Consider the following 17,341-nt stretch of genomic DNA (forward strand, 5'->3'; position numbering starts at 1 on the left):
TGGTTAATGCTTCTTTCAAATGCATTATGTTCTATATTTGTAAGCGCAATGAACTATAGAATAGAACCATTATGCATTTTTTTTCGGTTCTAGTATTGTGAGGTGAGCTTCGTTATAATAGACTATCGAAAATACTGGTGAACGGTTCGATCTGGCTTTAAAATGGCTATAAGATATGCACAAAATGGCAAACTCCTAGTTTCGTTATCCGCCGATTATATTTAACTGTGCCATGAACATTGCAGCCTAAAACCTTCTTTCACAAGGTTTCATCTCCCAGAGGCTAAGATGACCTCAAATTAATTTTGCCTTTCTTGTGTCCTTTTAGTGATTTCACGGTCCATTGAACATGGAAAATTATAATGCGATGGGGGCATCTGTGTACTTTGGACACATTCTTGTTTTTAGAGTATTTTGTGTCCAGAAGTAAAAAGTAAAATCACAAAATACTGAACTCCGATGAATATTCAAAACGGAAAGTCCTTAATCAAATGGCGAAATCAAAGGCTCAAACACATCAATCGAATATATAACGACTGTCATATTCCTGACTTGGTACAGGCCTTTTCTTATGTATAAAAATGGTGAATTTGACCTGGTTTTATAACTAGCTAAACCTCTCACTTGTATTACAGTCGCATCAAATTCCATTATATTGACACCGATACGTGGACAAAACAAACATACATGATGAACTATCATTACCTTTTGATAAAAAATCAACACAGATTCAATATTTTATTAAAGTCTTACCATTTGTTTAACATAATACATTCCAACTTTACATAGATAAATAAAGTCGTACAAGATAAGCAAAATGAGTATGTTAAATTTGATAATATGCCTTTTTGTGCTTCTTCGCTACATTTGTTGTTTTTACAGTGATTAAGATGATAACACAATATTGACTGCTCTATCCCTATTTATGACATTTTTACTTTTATGTTTGTTTTGTTCATGCATCGTTGACAATGTAATGGAATTTGATACGACTGTCATACAAGTGAGAGGTTTAGCTAGCTATAAAACCAGGTTCAATCCACCATTTTCTACATTAGAAAATGCCTGTACCATACAGTAATATGACAGTTGTAATCCATTTGGACTTTTGATTTTTGCCTTTTGATTTTTGATTTTCCCTTTTGAATTTTCCTCGGAGTTCAGTATTTTTTTGTTTTTACTTTTTCCAATATACATATAAAACATTGAGTATAACATGAAATATTGGGTAACATATAAAAAACATATTGTATATTAAAACTAACAGTAAAATATCATTAGCTTAAATACTAAAACATACACAAGCGCCATTCTATTATGAATAATGAGCGACTCAGAACAAACATAAAAGCAATAAGAGAGGTGATTGAGCTATTATAGTATGTTTATTTGTTATTTTAGATGCATTCCAATTTGTTGATTATATTTTGTCATGACATTCGTTAAGGATTTGATATATCGAAATTGTTTGTAAGAGTCTTTTAATACTATCATTTTCCCAGATTTTGGTCACAATAAAGGATTTTCTTTAAAGCGAGTCTGTGTAAACTTGATTTTTTAGTACAAATAAATATTTAATTATAAGAAACATATACAACTATTTTGATTAAATTGTAGAAAATCATATGACTTTAAAATTTTTGTAATAATATAAAACCAGTAACAAATAGATTTGTAGTGACAAAGATAATAAAGGCAACTCCATTGTAATTTTAACAATATTCAGACATTTACTGTCAATCATGCTGCTTCACTATAAAAATCAACAGCCAGCATTGTTAAGAAGTGTTTCCTTTCAAAAGCATTGCCAAAAGATGAAAAAAATGAATACTTTAAATACAAAATAGGTTTCAGTGATATATTCTGTTTTAACAATCGTGCTGTTTGTTTTCACATTATTTATATTTTTGTTTTTCTTATTTATCTTCCATTTTCTATTAAGCAACACAACGAGTGTCACTTCTTAAACAAGAAATGTTATCACCCTTCCGAACAGCATGAGATAAACCCTAGCTTTTAATTGTCCTTCGTGTTGATTTTGCGCATGAAATAAATGCTCATGTTTTAATCAATGCGCTTTTTAAAGTACGGAACTGATTTTTAAACTGCTGAAAGGATTCCATTGGACATTCTATTAAGATTTCTCGTACTCCCAATAAGGAGTAGAATTGAAAGCAAACAATTATGGTGGTAATGTATAAACATTAATATTCGGCAGACTTTCTTACGTTTTTTCTTAAAAATCCAGTCGTATATATAAATAGCGAATACGTCCTTTGCGTGTTGTGGTCACTTCCTTAATTTGCGATTTGGAAACTGACTCAAGGTCGTGGCTATTAGTGTTTCAAAGACGGAGTTTTGACTTCTCTTTAATTCATGTATATGTTAACAATATCATATTATGTCTTTTTGTGACATTTGTATAAAGGCCAGGAGTAAGAAAGCACTATGATTCGGTAAATCCTGGAAGCAGATTTCTGTAATTCCTTGAGAAGACAGTCAACATAAGCAAGTGGGATTTAACATGCGTTCTGGACATCCGTCAAGGAAATAAACCCCCATATTGTTACCATAAATAGACTTTGTAGGATTTATGCTTCAGCAATATCACTCTTGAAAAGAGTGTTGTTTTGATATCGATGTTGCGACAGAACCTGCGACATTACAACAAAGACATACTGTGTGATTTTTTTAACGTTTTTAATTAAATAACTTAGCTGTCGTCTGAAGAGAAAGTGTTTAATGTTATAAAAAGTCGATTTGGAGATATGTAAGATAAAAGAATTTAAAATTGCATTATTTTAAAATGCTTTCAAGAGAAGACGGATGAATAATTTAGTTCAACATACATTGTGTGTGATGGCATTGTAAATTAAAAAAAAATGTCTTATGTTTTCATTCAATGATTGACAAGTGTCAGTATAAATCAAGTAAAGCAAATAAAGTTATTTCAAAATCTTTTCTTCCTGCTTAATGATATGTTAATCTAATTTTTATAGATCTTTCTAAATGTAAGTGCCAGTAAAAAACAGTGATTATCTGTGATCCTTTAAATATTTAGGTGACATTTTCTGTGTTAGAAGAGCTAGAAACGGGATATGTTATAATGCATGGATGTCATTATTATTCAGAATGGTTTTAATTAGAATTATTGTCTTGGATAAAAACTAATTGTGTTTGACTTAAGAAATAATTATAACAATGAAGTCTTTGAACTTTGTGTGAATGGTAATATCTGAGGATATGAAACTTCACTAAAAGATTGTTTTACGACTTACGCTCTTTCATTAATACCTTCAAATATCTGTAGTATAATGCCTAAGTTGGAAATTTACAGGATTACTTGTAACGGAGAGGCGAAAGACAGATAGAAAGACAGACAGACAGACAGACGAATAACAGTACAAAAGCACAATATAAAAACTAAAGACCGAGTTACACGAACCCCACCAAAAAAGAGGGGGGGGGGGGGTCTCAGGTGATTTGGAAGGGTTAGAAGATCCTACTGTACATGGTGCATATATCATGTTGGTTCAAACTTGGTGAAATGTCTAGTTCTGTAAAACATATTCTGGGAAAAAGATTGTAGTCACCACAATTGGTTCATATCCGTAGTCATCTGTGAAACATATATTCCATAACGGTCAACCAACTCGTGATGTATAAGTTTTCTTAAGTAAAATAATGCTAGTTTTTGTCCATTTAAATAAAAATTAGAAAAACATAATGTTTGATGGTCAGTTCAAACGCACTGGCACCAAAAACCTTTTGAATCAACCGGATGCTGTATATACGTATATGGTTAAAAGCGGTTGACATAAACAGTTGTACATTAATTATTGATTACAGCGTCGTTCAGCACACTCGATCTGGCATTTCCGGATTGTTTAAGATTTCTATCAAAATCGTCTCCAATGATACGTATATACATCAGTACTAGTCCTTTTAACTTGTTTTAGACAAAAGAAAACATGCATCATGTAAAATAGATATGATTGTCATTATGAAAACTAATTTCTACCATGTTAAAATAGTCCATTTATTGAAAAAGCTTTTTCATTCTTGATTTATACTATGATAAGATGATATGCAATGAAAAGTGCTATAAAAATGAAGGAGTATTTAATAACGATTTTGTTGAATGCTTGGTATGTTTCCACGTTCATCCTCTATATAAAAAAAATCCGTTAACAGCTTGCACTCAATGCTACGTGTTTGAATGACAATTGCAATAGTTATGAAATTTAATGCATTAAAGAATGTCATACTGCACCAGACGGAACCATGATAATTCAATATCCCTTGTTTTATTTTATTGAAATTATTGGGTTAGTTGGGATTAAAGAAATAAATGCTTTAGAAAAAGTTCGTATTGAATATTGTTACTCGATATTACCATATGACATAATTTTATCCGATATAGAACTTTAAGTAAAAATCTGTGATCGAACCTAAAACATATAAGGGGTACTATATATGTTTCTGGTACAACTTTTGTTGTGGCACTGAAATAAGATGAATTCAAACACATTAAAAAGTATAAATATACGAACAGGGAATTTAAACCTGTCAGTATAATAAGGACAGTCGATACCAATTGAATTTTCATCGAAGTTCAGTATTTTTTGTGATATTACTTTCTACAAAAAGTTTTACCGAACTGCTGTAGTAATAAACATTTTCTCTATAGTCTTGCTTTTTCATACAACGAGAACTAGACATCTTACACAGATTGAATAGCAATAGAATATAATTCCATGAAATGAAAATTCAAATCAATAAAGTCTGTATTGCTTTGCGCAAACACCTTTTATTTCCTCTCACGACGAATATCAAAATAACTAATTGAAATATTTGATGAATTTTACAGGTTGTGAAGATCCTGATTATTGTCGTCTGCCTGTTCGTCATCTGTTGGCTACCATTGCAGATTTACAATGTTGTGTCACAAGTGTACAGAGAAGTTAATGAGTAAGTAATGTGTAATAATCAGCAACTGTCATGAGAATCCTTGAGTTGCAGACTTTTTGAAGGTTAATATGCATTGACTCCCTGGATCATTTAAAGGAATATTTTTTCTTATGATTAGAATCACTTTATAGGTTTCATGAGACATAATCGTTTCAGTTTCAAAAAGTAACAGATCAGATACATTTGATTTATACAAATTGAGTTATTGAAAGATACAAACATAAAATAAGAAGACCTGACATGATTCCAACAGAGTTTAAAAACGCTGATTTAAGCAATACCCATTTGTATTGTTTCTACCGACCTTGCTCTCCTTAAATGGTTCATTTATCAATAAGAATGGTCTGATTTAGATCAATTTCTTGTACTTTTAGAGAAAAGCAGGCACTATTTGCTTTATAGAACAATTTTGATGTGTTTATGTTCGACTGACAGAAAACATCTCACCTTTAACACCTAATCAATCATTGATCAATAGTTTTTTTGTTATTAGATGATATTTTCAGTTACTATGAATACAAAAAATAGGTCAGTTGTATTTTGTGTACTGACAGGATTTAACTGAACATTTAAAATTCTGTTGGTCAAGTTATGCTTGCAAATACATTCAATATTTCTGACTTTTAAAGTTTATTGTCCTGTGTTAATTTATTTTGATAAAAAAAAATCTTGATACCACTTTTTGTGTTATCAACCTAAAATTCAGCATATTAAAGGCATGATTTATTTTCAGATTAAACACTAACCTTGTAACTAGGTGTATTTTCAATTACTGTTAGAGGAAACTCTACTGCATGTTCGCCAGTTGCGTATTTATTCTTGAGTGTTAGATGTGGTTTTTTTTCGGAATTCAAACTACAAAAACTTAAATCATGGGCTTTCAAATTTTTACAATACAAGTATCCTAACGACAAAACAAAAATTATACTTATAAAACTATAATTGAAATATTTTACTATTACAAAAATCAGATTTAACGTGACGTATTCTCATTAAAGATAGTATGGAACTTGTCAAAATTGGCTCTTCATGTCAATGATGTAGACATATACATTCAATAAAATAGCACAATTAAATACCATGTACTATTAATCAAAATTGACCATAAACCAAGAAGACGTCCTTTGATTATGATGGATCATGTGTCCGACAAATATTATACCAAAACAGTTAAGTCATATATGTCATAGTACCATGACTGTGATAATTATTATATCAAACAATTAAGTAATAGATGTTATTTGGACCATGACTGTGACAATTATTATAACAAACATTTAAATAGTATATATTATATGGGTCATGACTGTTTATTGAAAAAAGAAATGAAAGAACAAATGATATCGGTATGACGGTATATTTATGGAAAAGTAATAATATATTTTCCCAGATGTCTCCATTTATTATTGAGTGCAACATTCCGGAAGCATGTCTAGTTGATATAGACATGTTATCTTTAGGTTTTCTGCTTACAAGGAAGCTATTTGATCATCAGACGGGTGTTCTTGTTGCTTTAGTTTTCTATGGAATCATTTGTGGCCTTTTCTTTCGTATGCTGTTGTCTGTGCATTCTTTAACTTTTGACTTTGATTGTCCTCGAGATATTCTCCTTTTTATTGACAAATTTCTGGAATTATAACTCCCATCGCTCTTTCTGCTATTCCGTCATTTCATTTTGTGAAATGTTCTAATATGCAATAGGCAATTGTCTAGTATTTGCTTTCATTGAAAGCAATTGGACAGAGAACTGTCTTCGTGTGGTTAAAAATCTCTTTATTCACAATTTGAATCAACTAGCCTGATTTACAATTGAAGATATAATCAATGAAATAATCTTATCTCTCAATGCAGGACTGAAAATTAATTAGATCATGGTGATGCCGTAAAAAGAAACGCAAACAAAATGAAACCAAAAATATACTCCAAAAGATTGAAATCTATAAATCTAATCATCATCTGAGAGAGGTATAATTATCAGTAACAAGTAACTTATAACGACACTGATTAAGTTCTATTTAGTGATAAGGTTAGTTAATCGTCATCTCCTACCTTTATATAAATATAGTAGATTCAAAGCAATTAGGGAACAGTTGCACTCTTATAGTCAGTAAATGTCACGCTTTCTTTGGAAAGTATTTGTAGTTGTTTCGTAACGTCTAACATTGCATTTATTGAAATATCAATAGGGATTTTGGCCGTGCTAAAGTGATTGGCCACTGATTTGATTTATATTTCATGTCAAAATTTCATAAGAGGAAGTAGAGGACCTGGGATGGTTATACAAGGCCAGAAGTGTTAACTTATACCCTGGATGTTTGATGACATATTTTGAATAGGTCAATTATATCTGATTAAGTAAGACATAAATATAAACGGAAATAACTTCGGAAAGCATGATAAACTATTGCTTCAAGACAATTTTCAGGGAATATAAAGTATGCTATTCTTGATGAACGGTGTCTGAAAAAGAGGGCAGGTTTATTGAGAATCTAACAACTTGGAAACATCGTTATCACACTGTACAAGATATCAAAATTAGTTTGCAACTTTAGTTTGAAAAATAATATTATATTAATATTTTGAATCTTTAAAAAAAAGTAATTTTGGATCAGAAATTAATACTCATATGATAAACTGAATTGTTCAATCTAATATTAACGATTTTTCTATATTGGCAACTACTATAGTAATATCAGTTGAAGTGAGATGTAAGAAATTGAACATCCATACTAAAGCAAGCTAGTCTTTATCAGCGTTGAAGAACATTAACACTTGTTACATAAGAAATCCCGTATATAAACCGGTTATAAGAAGTTATTTTCTATCTCTTCGTAATATTCCTTGACTTGTAATAAAGCATATTAGCTTCTATTTCCGATCCTGTCATTTAATAGCCTATAAATAATTGTTTGACTTGTTCTTGTAACGAATCTGCCTATAGAATGGGCTACAGGGACATTAACAACTCAATTAGATCAAAGATTTTATTTTTTACTCCAGATATCCATTTAAACAAAGTAAATGCTTCGAACAGGTCTTAATTTTTGATTTCTAAAAGCAAATGACAAAGAACAGGGATACTTTTTCTGTAGTCAATTATTGACTCCAGATTCTTCCCAAATCACAAACAAATGGTATTCACATTATTTGACAAGCCATTCTTGTGTAATGGTCTTTCTACAGCTTAAATATTCATATATGTCCATTATATATTATGAATTGACATATACGTACATTGCAACACAGAAGAAATATGAATCAAAATGGAATTACTGTGCTGGCCGTCCAGTGTCTGGAATCAGACATAATTTAATTCAGTGTTTTAAAATAAGGAACTTAAGTTATCATCAATCATTCGGTATTACGACTAAAGAATTAACGTTATTTACAAAGTACGGTGTCTAATGATGGTTATCAAACTACTTAATGTGGCGAAAACACCTATTAGCATAGTAACAATTGCATGTAATATTTTTCTGGACCACAACAATGGGCAATGTATTTACATATTATTGAAAAAAATGCAAAAATTGTATAAGTGATTTGTCTGTGCACCAGTTAGTTCAGACACGAAAGTATTATATTGACAAGTTTAACTTTCATGCATGGTTCAGACAACAAATATTTTTATTCCCAAATTTCCAAATTTGTATACTAGTAGTCGATAATGTTCATTGATTTCATAGAGACAAAGCAGTATATACAAAAACGTTCTTACATACAACAGAAAAATAAATATTAATTTGTGTGTCAATTGGTCCCTTGTGGAGAGTTGTCTGTGACTCTCATTGGTAAACGAATCATACTACATCTTCTTTTTTATATCTATAAAAATGTTATTTTTTAATTCATTTAATTCAGTTTCAACTGTTATAATAATGGTAATCTTTCAATAAATAAGCGTGTTCAGGGATTTATTTCATCATACACATTTCCAATTAATCTTAATATTGATAAAACTATAGAAGTTGATAGTGACTGAAAACAAAATGTTTAACAGTTACACTTGTGACAAATTGTATTATTTAAAAAAAAAAAAAAAAGAAGTAAAATCACAAAAATGCTTAACTCCGATGAAAATTCAAAAAGGAAAGTCCCTTATCAAACGGCAAAATCAAAAGCTCAAACACATCAAATGAAAGGACAACATCTGTCATATTCATTCAGATGATAAACAACGTCAGTACCTATAATCTATACTTCAAGACCATCGTGTATTATTTGTTGATACGAAATTTTGACATTTTGATTTTTGATTACCTTTCTGCCTCTTTTACGCCAAAAAAAGAAATTATGCTGGAATTCATCTCATTATGAATTGCTATTGGAACGTATTTACAGAACTGTCAATTTTCCTAAGATTTCCTCTTCAGTTTTTGTCATTGTGGGAGAATATGTATGTTTTTCGGGATGAATATTATTATATAATTATTATTGAACACTTCATATAACGTTTTATACGCTCCAGCCAATATTGTTCTAGACGGTTATGCCAATACTTTTGCACTGGCTGCTGTTATGGTTAAGTCAACATTTTAAGTAATACATTTGTACATTTATTCTTATCATAATAATGATAAGTACACAACAGTACTTTGACTAACGTTCTTAATCATAATATATAGATTAAAGTTAATTTCTCTTCCGATGCAAGGGCTTAAAAAGACAACAATGAATTATTCATAGAACGTGATGTGGTGCCTACAAGACATTTTTAAATTACGGAAAATCAGGTTTGGTATTCAATTTGCTGATAAAATCCTATTTTGTAATCTATATTTTCTTTTGTAAACAACTTAAAAGACATTTGGAAACATTGAGAATACTAATATCAATGTTTTCTTACTAGTTTAAAAATTGCAAAGTTCTAACACTCCTTGATTAGGACAACGGTTGAAAAAATACATTTATATGGAATATAACAAGATTTTATAATCTGCTGGTTGCATTTGTATTTAAATATCATTTGTTTACTACAGGATCCCACTGGTCAATCGAAACAAGACAAACGTTTTAAAATTAAAATGGGATAGGTTTTGAAAGAAGCTCAACAACAAAACTATTACTATATATGTGGTATATCTTTAAAAAAGAAATTCTTCCAGTCAAATTTAACTAATTTTTTTTATATAATTGTAACAGTACAGTCTCAAGGAATATCGCACTTAGTTTTCTGTCTAATATTGAGAACATGGCTGTTATTCGTTAAGGAAAAACCTCTCTACCCAAAGATATTCAATGTTATAATAGAGAGGATAGTCATTGACAATTTTCCAGACTAGACATGTAATTTTCTTCCACTTTTCAGCTGAGATTAAAGCTATATACGGTTCGGCAAAGTCTGAGTGAATTTAAGACAATTGGCGAAAAGCGGTAAAATTGAAGATATGATTGAATCTTGAAGACATACAATGAAATGCGGAAATAAAAATAGTTCATATTTTGATGTTATTTCGTTGAAGTTTCAGTTAAAATAATCAGCATTCATTTCAAAATCAACACCGTTATCGATTTGATCTCCATGTTTGCATCTTTCTTTTCAATGAACTTTTCTTCCTTTCTTCATAAAGCAGAACATTTTTTTAAAACATCCAACTATGAAGTATAAAACTGTGGGAATGAAAAAAGAGAAAGGAAAATTTATCTGTTCATATATGACATCCATGTAAATCACATTCTCGTTGAGAGCAGATTTGAAAGATGACAGTTCCATCATTGTGACAACGTTAGGATAGTCTAATAGGTTCCGGAATTTGTTTTCTCATAGTTAGAATTTCTAACGACTTGATCGATTTTTGTAAATAAAAAAAAATAATATATAAACCGTGGTTTCATTTAAACTAGCTAAATTACCGCGGGTTTTATGAAAGAATAACTGACTATTGAAACAACCATCATTGCTTACCAGTCCACTTACGCGACAAAATGCAATGTACCAAACAAATACTTTGAAACCACACTTACACTTAACTGCTGCCGGATGTGCAACGTAATCAGTCAAACAAACTTTATTAGATCAACTAGCTGAGAAACGATTGTTGTCGTTGGTCAATTCAAACCCTCGACCTCGCATAAACTTCCAATCCCCGCCGCCCAAGCACACCTGCGAAATTAGAACACGTGTACTTTAAACTATCCAAAGTAGTTTCCCTTGATCGACTGATTTTCGTGAAAAGGATGTTAATTAAAGAACGACAAAATCAGAAATGCATTCTAGTACATTGATCTCAATTATTGCACACATCGGCTTTGAAATATTACTTTAACAATTTCTTGTTTAAACACCATTCAGTCACAAAGTTACATCATAGATGTGTTCGTTTTATTTGAAATTGAAATCTCTAAATGCTGTAATGACTTCAAATATTACTTCGACTTCAGTAAAAGTTCATTCATTGTCATCAAATATAGCATTGCTTTGATACCAAGGATGTTGTATTGAATGCACTGAATGTGTATAACTTGGTTAAGAAGTTAATTCAATCATTACAAAAGTCTTATAGAGACAACTGCTACGCGTTTTTATTGTACATGAGTCCGTGTCGATTCAAAACACACAATCCGTCAACAAATTTCATGAACATAATTGTTGTTAATACCTCTGTTCTGTCAAGCGTCTAGAGTGGATTGAAAAAAATAATAATAAATTCGAATAATCCGCAAATTATAAATTAACAAGAATGTGTCCCCAAGTACACGGATGCCACATCCGCACTATCATTTTCTATAAGAAGCTCTTGTGGCACCCGTCGTGTACGTAGCTCATAATAAGTAAGATTAACAAATGTTTCTAAAGGGCAAACAACTAAACAATCAGAAATGTTCAAAGATACTAGTACTTAAAACGGCAAAACAATAAATGATAAGAGGACCAGTGTTTCTATTTATTTTTATTCTATTTTGTGTTATTTTTCGATTAAAAATTTTACAATAGAGCTGCTCATTTTGATTTTTTCGGGATGATAATATTCATTTGGACATTTTTCTTTTCTGTACCCAAGAACAAACTTGTAAAACAATCATTAACAACTTATAAGTATACATGTATATGTTACAGGTTTGTTTGATTCTTGTCGACTGAGATCTATTAGGTGTATGCAAAGTGAACTCCTCTCAAGTTTTTTAATGGGTTTTGAAAAGATTCTACTGCAAATAAGAATGGTTGGTGTATCATGTTCATCCTTATCTTATACCTTGAAACCAAACATTTTCTCTGCATGAAATTTTAAATGTATGGCATTGCTTTTTTACTCTTAAGTGTAATGCCATTTTGTGTTCTCTTTTCAACATAAAATTAAAGTGCCCTTCTTTTTTTTTTGCTCTTTTTTTCTCTAAAATCACTTTGAACTAAATAATATGCGACGAACATAAAAATGACTTTTTCGTTCTTCATTTATGTTTGTGTAAGGATATTTCCATGTCTGATCTCTAAACGATGGCTAACACATACAAAAATAATTTAAGAATAATGAAGTTCCAAGGATTGTGTAGGTTTCATATTGTCATTAGCTTTAGAATTACCAAGATTGGTTTTGGTAAAAAGAAATATGCCATTCAGGTGTATTGATATACCAGTATAATTTTAACGCAAACAAGTATGTAATTGTTGTCGTAAACTTATTCTTGTTTTACTTTCAGCTACAAGTACATCAACATAATCTGGTTCTGTTCCAATTGGTTCGCAATGAGTAACTCGTGTTATAATCCATTCATTTATGGTCTTCTTAATGTAAGTATAAAATAAACTATAAATCTATATAAGGTGTAACACTTTGAAGCTTGTTTGTGCAAACGTTAACGTTTAAAGGTTAAGAAATTAATAGAAAAATATCAACAGTTTTTGAGTATCATCTTTATAACTATAAATTTCTCTGTAAAAAGCAATTTATCGTAAACTGCTAAACTAGTTTGTAACTTTAAGGCAAAATTACATATTAAGAATCCGCTTTGAAAAATAAAACAAGACATTAAATACAAAGCAAAGAATAACAGACGATAAAGTTATCATGGGATATAACGAAAAACGACGAATAAACAAAACTAAAGACTAACAAACACGAACACCAAAAAAAAAACCTGATATCGGTGAAGAGTTTCGTTCATTGATAGCACAATCGAAGTTACGTAATACTTCAAGACTGCAGTAACGCACAAACGTCAGGCTTATGATTTCAAATGTTCTCAACGCACAAACGTAAGGCTAATGATTTCAAATGTTCTCAACGCACAAACGTAAGGCTAATGATTTCAAATGTTCTCAACGCACAAACGTAAGGCTAATGATTTCAAATGTTTCTACAATGATACCTTTGATGAAGTCTTGATGCTTTCGTTCGAACAGTTAGATCTGAAACCTATTTTTACAAAACATCTTTTAAAATTCATTACGTAACACGAAATTTTAGCTATCCGATTATTTTTGTATACTTTATATGCATCGCCAGTAATTCCCATTTAGTCCATTGAAATACCAGCTTCACTTCAACTAGATTCTCCATTACTGGGAATCATTTTGTGAATATGTGACCACTAACCTTGACATATGGTCATTTGGTATTAATCGTTTAGAGCCTGGACACCAGACGCAATTCGTCTTTTATAACAACTAAACATAAGTAGAAACTAATCGACCTCTCTTCAAATTGCAAATATTTGACAAAGTAATAATAGAAAATAATGGAAGGATAGTATTGATATATAACTTTAGTAATAAGGCCATTCATCAAAAAAATATTTGTGCCTATCAGACAAGAAGTTTGGAGAAAGACGAATGAAATTTTTAGGTTCATTAACTTGTCGAAGGAGTGCTTGATTAACAATAACAAAAATCTTAACAATCAAAGCGATCACGTGGTTTATCCGTTACGTTGACGTGGAATATAGTTAATAGCTCAGAAAAGGCTAATAAAACTATTTTCCTATGTCTGGAAATGTAACATAGTAAAATCAATCTAGTTACCAATGCAAATTGTTATACTAGTATATTGTTCTCCAAACAATTTCCAGTAAATTAAACTATTCTTAGTATTTATCATTCAGAAAATCCTAGTTATCTAACCTTAATTCAATTGCTTCACCAAATAACATTAGACGTTCGCTCCATTCATCACCGCACCAGATGAAGTTTGATAAGATTTGTCTCAAGTATTTCATAACACAAGAATATCTCATAGTTAGTCATAGCGTCATACCAAGTAAATTCACTTATAAAAGAGTAGAATTAAACAGACACTATAGAAGATACCGCTTTTCTACAACCCCCTTTTACCATTAATAAAGGTTTAAACTCATTAATCTGAAATATTTTTATTGTTGACTGTGCAGCTTCAGCACCATATCATTGTTTCATAAAATTGCCTAATCCTAAAATAGAAAGATTGGTGTTTTTTAAAATGCAAAACAATTGAGAAACTGATTCCAGATTACAACAGAATTGACAATTATATAATTCTAAACTACTTGTAAATTCTGATTCCATTGCATTATCAATGTAACATACACCACATGGTACTCCTTTAAAGGAGGATATATAATCAATTATAGGTTATGAAAGACTTTTCCAAACCTTCAATGGCATTAAGCTTTTCTTTCGATTCATTCAGATTTAAATAAGTGCTAATATATAATACCCGTCCTGACATTTACGTAACCATTTTAATTGGTGACTTAAAAGCTTGAATTATATTTCAAATAACCTTTTTTTTATTTTGATAAGGAGACTAAAAGCTTGAAGGTTTGCTTGGTGCAGCATTCAATAACTCGTGTATTTACTGTAATAATGAGGACTAAAAAACCTTCATTGTATCTTGTCAATTTCCTTATCGTTATGAACATGTAGTGTAAAAGAGGGACGAAAGATACCAGAGGAGCAGTATAACTTATAAATAGAAAATAAACTGACAAGCCATGGCTAAAAATGAAAAAATACAAACAGACAAACAATAGTACACATGACACAACATAGAAAAACTAAAGAATAAGCTACACCCACCCCAGTGTTGGGACATAGGCATTGCTGAGCACACTCCATTCATATTTTAAAAAATTCTGAAATATCAGAAGTAGTAGCTCAAAATATCTTCAGAAAACACATTTTTTTTTAATTTCCAGACAATAAACACTTAAATAGAAAAAACTCATGAACATCATACAAAGGGAAAGTAAAAAATGTACGGGTTTGAAAAAAACAAAAGTTTGAGACGCCTACCATAACAGGCACACCAGCCTTAATATGAACAATTCGAGGTTTTACGAAATTTCTTTTACTTTTTATGTTGAATTTGAAACTAGTGCGTTTCTCTTTCGTCTTTCTATTAAAACAACATTGAACGACTGTTTAGTTAGAATGTTTCAAAGTGTTTTTGTTCTGTTTCAGGATAAATTTAAACGAGCATTTCGACGAATATTTTGGAAATGTTGTCGAAAACTGTACAAAGACCACGAGTTTCCTGATTTCTCTGATGACATGACCATACGGACGAGTTTCATACACAACGGGAAATATAGAACATCAATGAATGGGTCAATGTATTCTAGACATCACCGGAGATCGACAAAGTTATCGATAGAAAATGTCGACCCTGCGATGGTCTGACTATTATGCAAATAGACAACAACGGGTCAACTGATATTGATACGACCAAAAGCCAATAGTGCAAGCATTGGTTTGGATGATGGACATAAGAAGTCCATCCTGGTAGAAGTTTAGAGGCATTAAACTTATTTGACAATCGAGAACGACGGTTGAATGATAACCGAGTCACAAGATCAATCTGAAAGTGCACCTTCCTGTAAATAATTAACACCCACTGTATATTAGACTAAAAATGTAGGTTTTGAAATTCTATGAGAATGATTTGATCATAATTGCATAACGACGGAGCCAGTATTTCTTTGGGTTAATGAAAGCAAACCCTTCTTGCGTGTTATAACATTGATACTGTAAAATTTATATAAATGTTTATAACACGTCATCAGATTGGAGCTCATCACCATCAAAGAGTTTTATTTCACATGTATGTTGCACGTATATTCTTTTGCACCCTATTTCATTTCAGCATACATTTACATATATATAATAAATAACAATAACTTTGAATTTAGTATTTGACGTATATAGTGTATATCAACTGTTACATACAGTAAGCTAGAATGACACTGAAATCGTCATTCACTAGACTAATCACACACCATATATTTAGCTGTCCACACATTATTCCAACCTTTTAATAAGACAACCAATGACCGTGAATAACTGTGATCATTCCATATTTGTGTCATTTTAGTAGTGTTTTCTATGGACACATTTCTTTCTAACCAGAATTTTGTAAACGTTGTCTAGAAGGACATTCGGAATGGTTTTTGTTTTTTGCCAAACTAACCTTCCTAAATCCAAACTGTGTTGATAATGAATTATATTATATACATGTATTTTAATGGATGCATATGTGAGGAACACATCAGAGACAGCAAGCCAACCCATTTTTTTTAAATCACTAAAAGACACCTAGACTGTATTCTAGCATCGATACACTTAGTCACACTCATTAATTTAATCTCGTTGTCGTAGAAGCGACCCAGACTAAAATGTATGCTAATTTATATCCCGTTATTAAGCTGAATGTTATACAGTTTCGATAAAAGAGGGACGAAAGATACCAAAGGGACAGTCAAACTCATAAATCGAAAATAAACTGTGACAACGTCTGGCTAAAAATGAAAGAAAACAACCAGACAAACAATAGAACACATGACACAACATAGAAAACTAAAGAATAAGCAACACAAACCCCACCCAAAATTAGGGGTGATCCGTGAGGTGCTCCGGAAGGGTAAGCAGATCCTGCTTCACATGTGGCACCCGTCGTGTTGTTTATGATGTATCAAATCCGGTAAATAGTCAAGAAAGGGAAGGGGATTGAAGTTACGACGTAAGGAATATATTCGATATCACTTGTGAAACGGTTATTCCATAACGGTCAACCAACTCGTGATGGACTCCGTAAAATTTACGAAGGGAAGATTTCAAGATAAGCTGCAGTCGGGCCAGTTTGTCATTAACTACAGTATTACAATTTTTAAAATGGCATATACAGAATGTATTTTAAAATCTTTCAATCTTCGATTTTAGGGGCCGTGAAATGTCAAGTTACATTTCGATCGATCATTTTTGTTTTGTATTTTTTTTTATCAATTGCATCAATTATTAATATATATAACCTGACTCTATTCAAATCCCATCTTATAAATCTGAGAAATGTTGAATGCATATTTTCATTTCACTACGACGAAGGAAAAGTAACTCAATACCTAATGGAAGTAAATGTTCATAAATAGTGCAGTGTTCGGTAGGCATGAAACATGCATTCGA

At 31.1% G+C, this 17,341-nt stretch overlaps 1 protein-coding gene across 1 annotated transcript in view; it reads left to right on the forward strand.

Moving 5' to 3' along the window:
* LOC134711020 (neuromedin-K receptor-like) overlaps positions 1-16,004 on the forward strand; it is a 41,172-nt gene extending 25,168 nt beyond the window's left edge. Inside the window, exons 2-4 of the mRNA XM_063571447.1 lie at positions 4,871-4,971; positions 12,610-12,700; positions 15,347-16,004. Coding sequence (XP_063427517.1) covers positions 4,871-4,971; positions 12,610-12,700; positions 15,347-15,565 — 411 coding nt within the window. The 3' untranslated portion in view covers positions 15,566-16,004. The remainder of the gene's footprint in view (positions 1-4,870; positions 4,972-12,609; positions 12,701-15,346) is intronic.
* The last annotated feature ends 1,337 nt before the right edge of the window (positions 16,005-17,341 follow it).

This window comes from Mytilus trossulus, chromosome 3 (assembly GCF_036588685.1).
Source record: "Mytilus trossulus isolate FHL-02 chromosome 3, PNRI_Mtr1.1.1.hap1, whole genome shotgun sequence".
NCBI lineage: Eukaryota > Metazoa > Mollusca > Bivalvia > Mytilida > Mytilidae > Mytilus > Mytilus trossulus.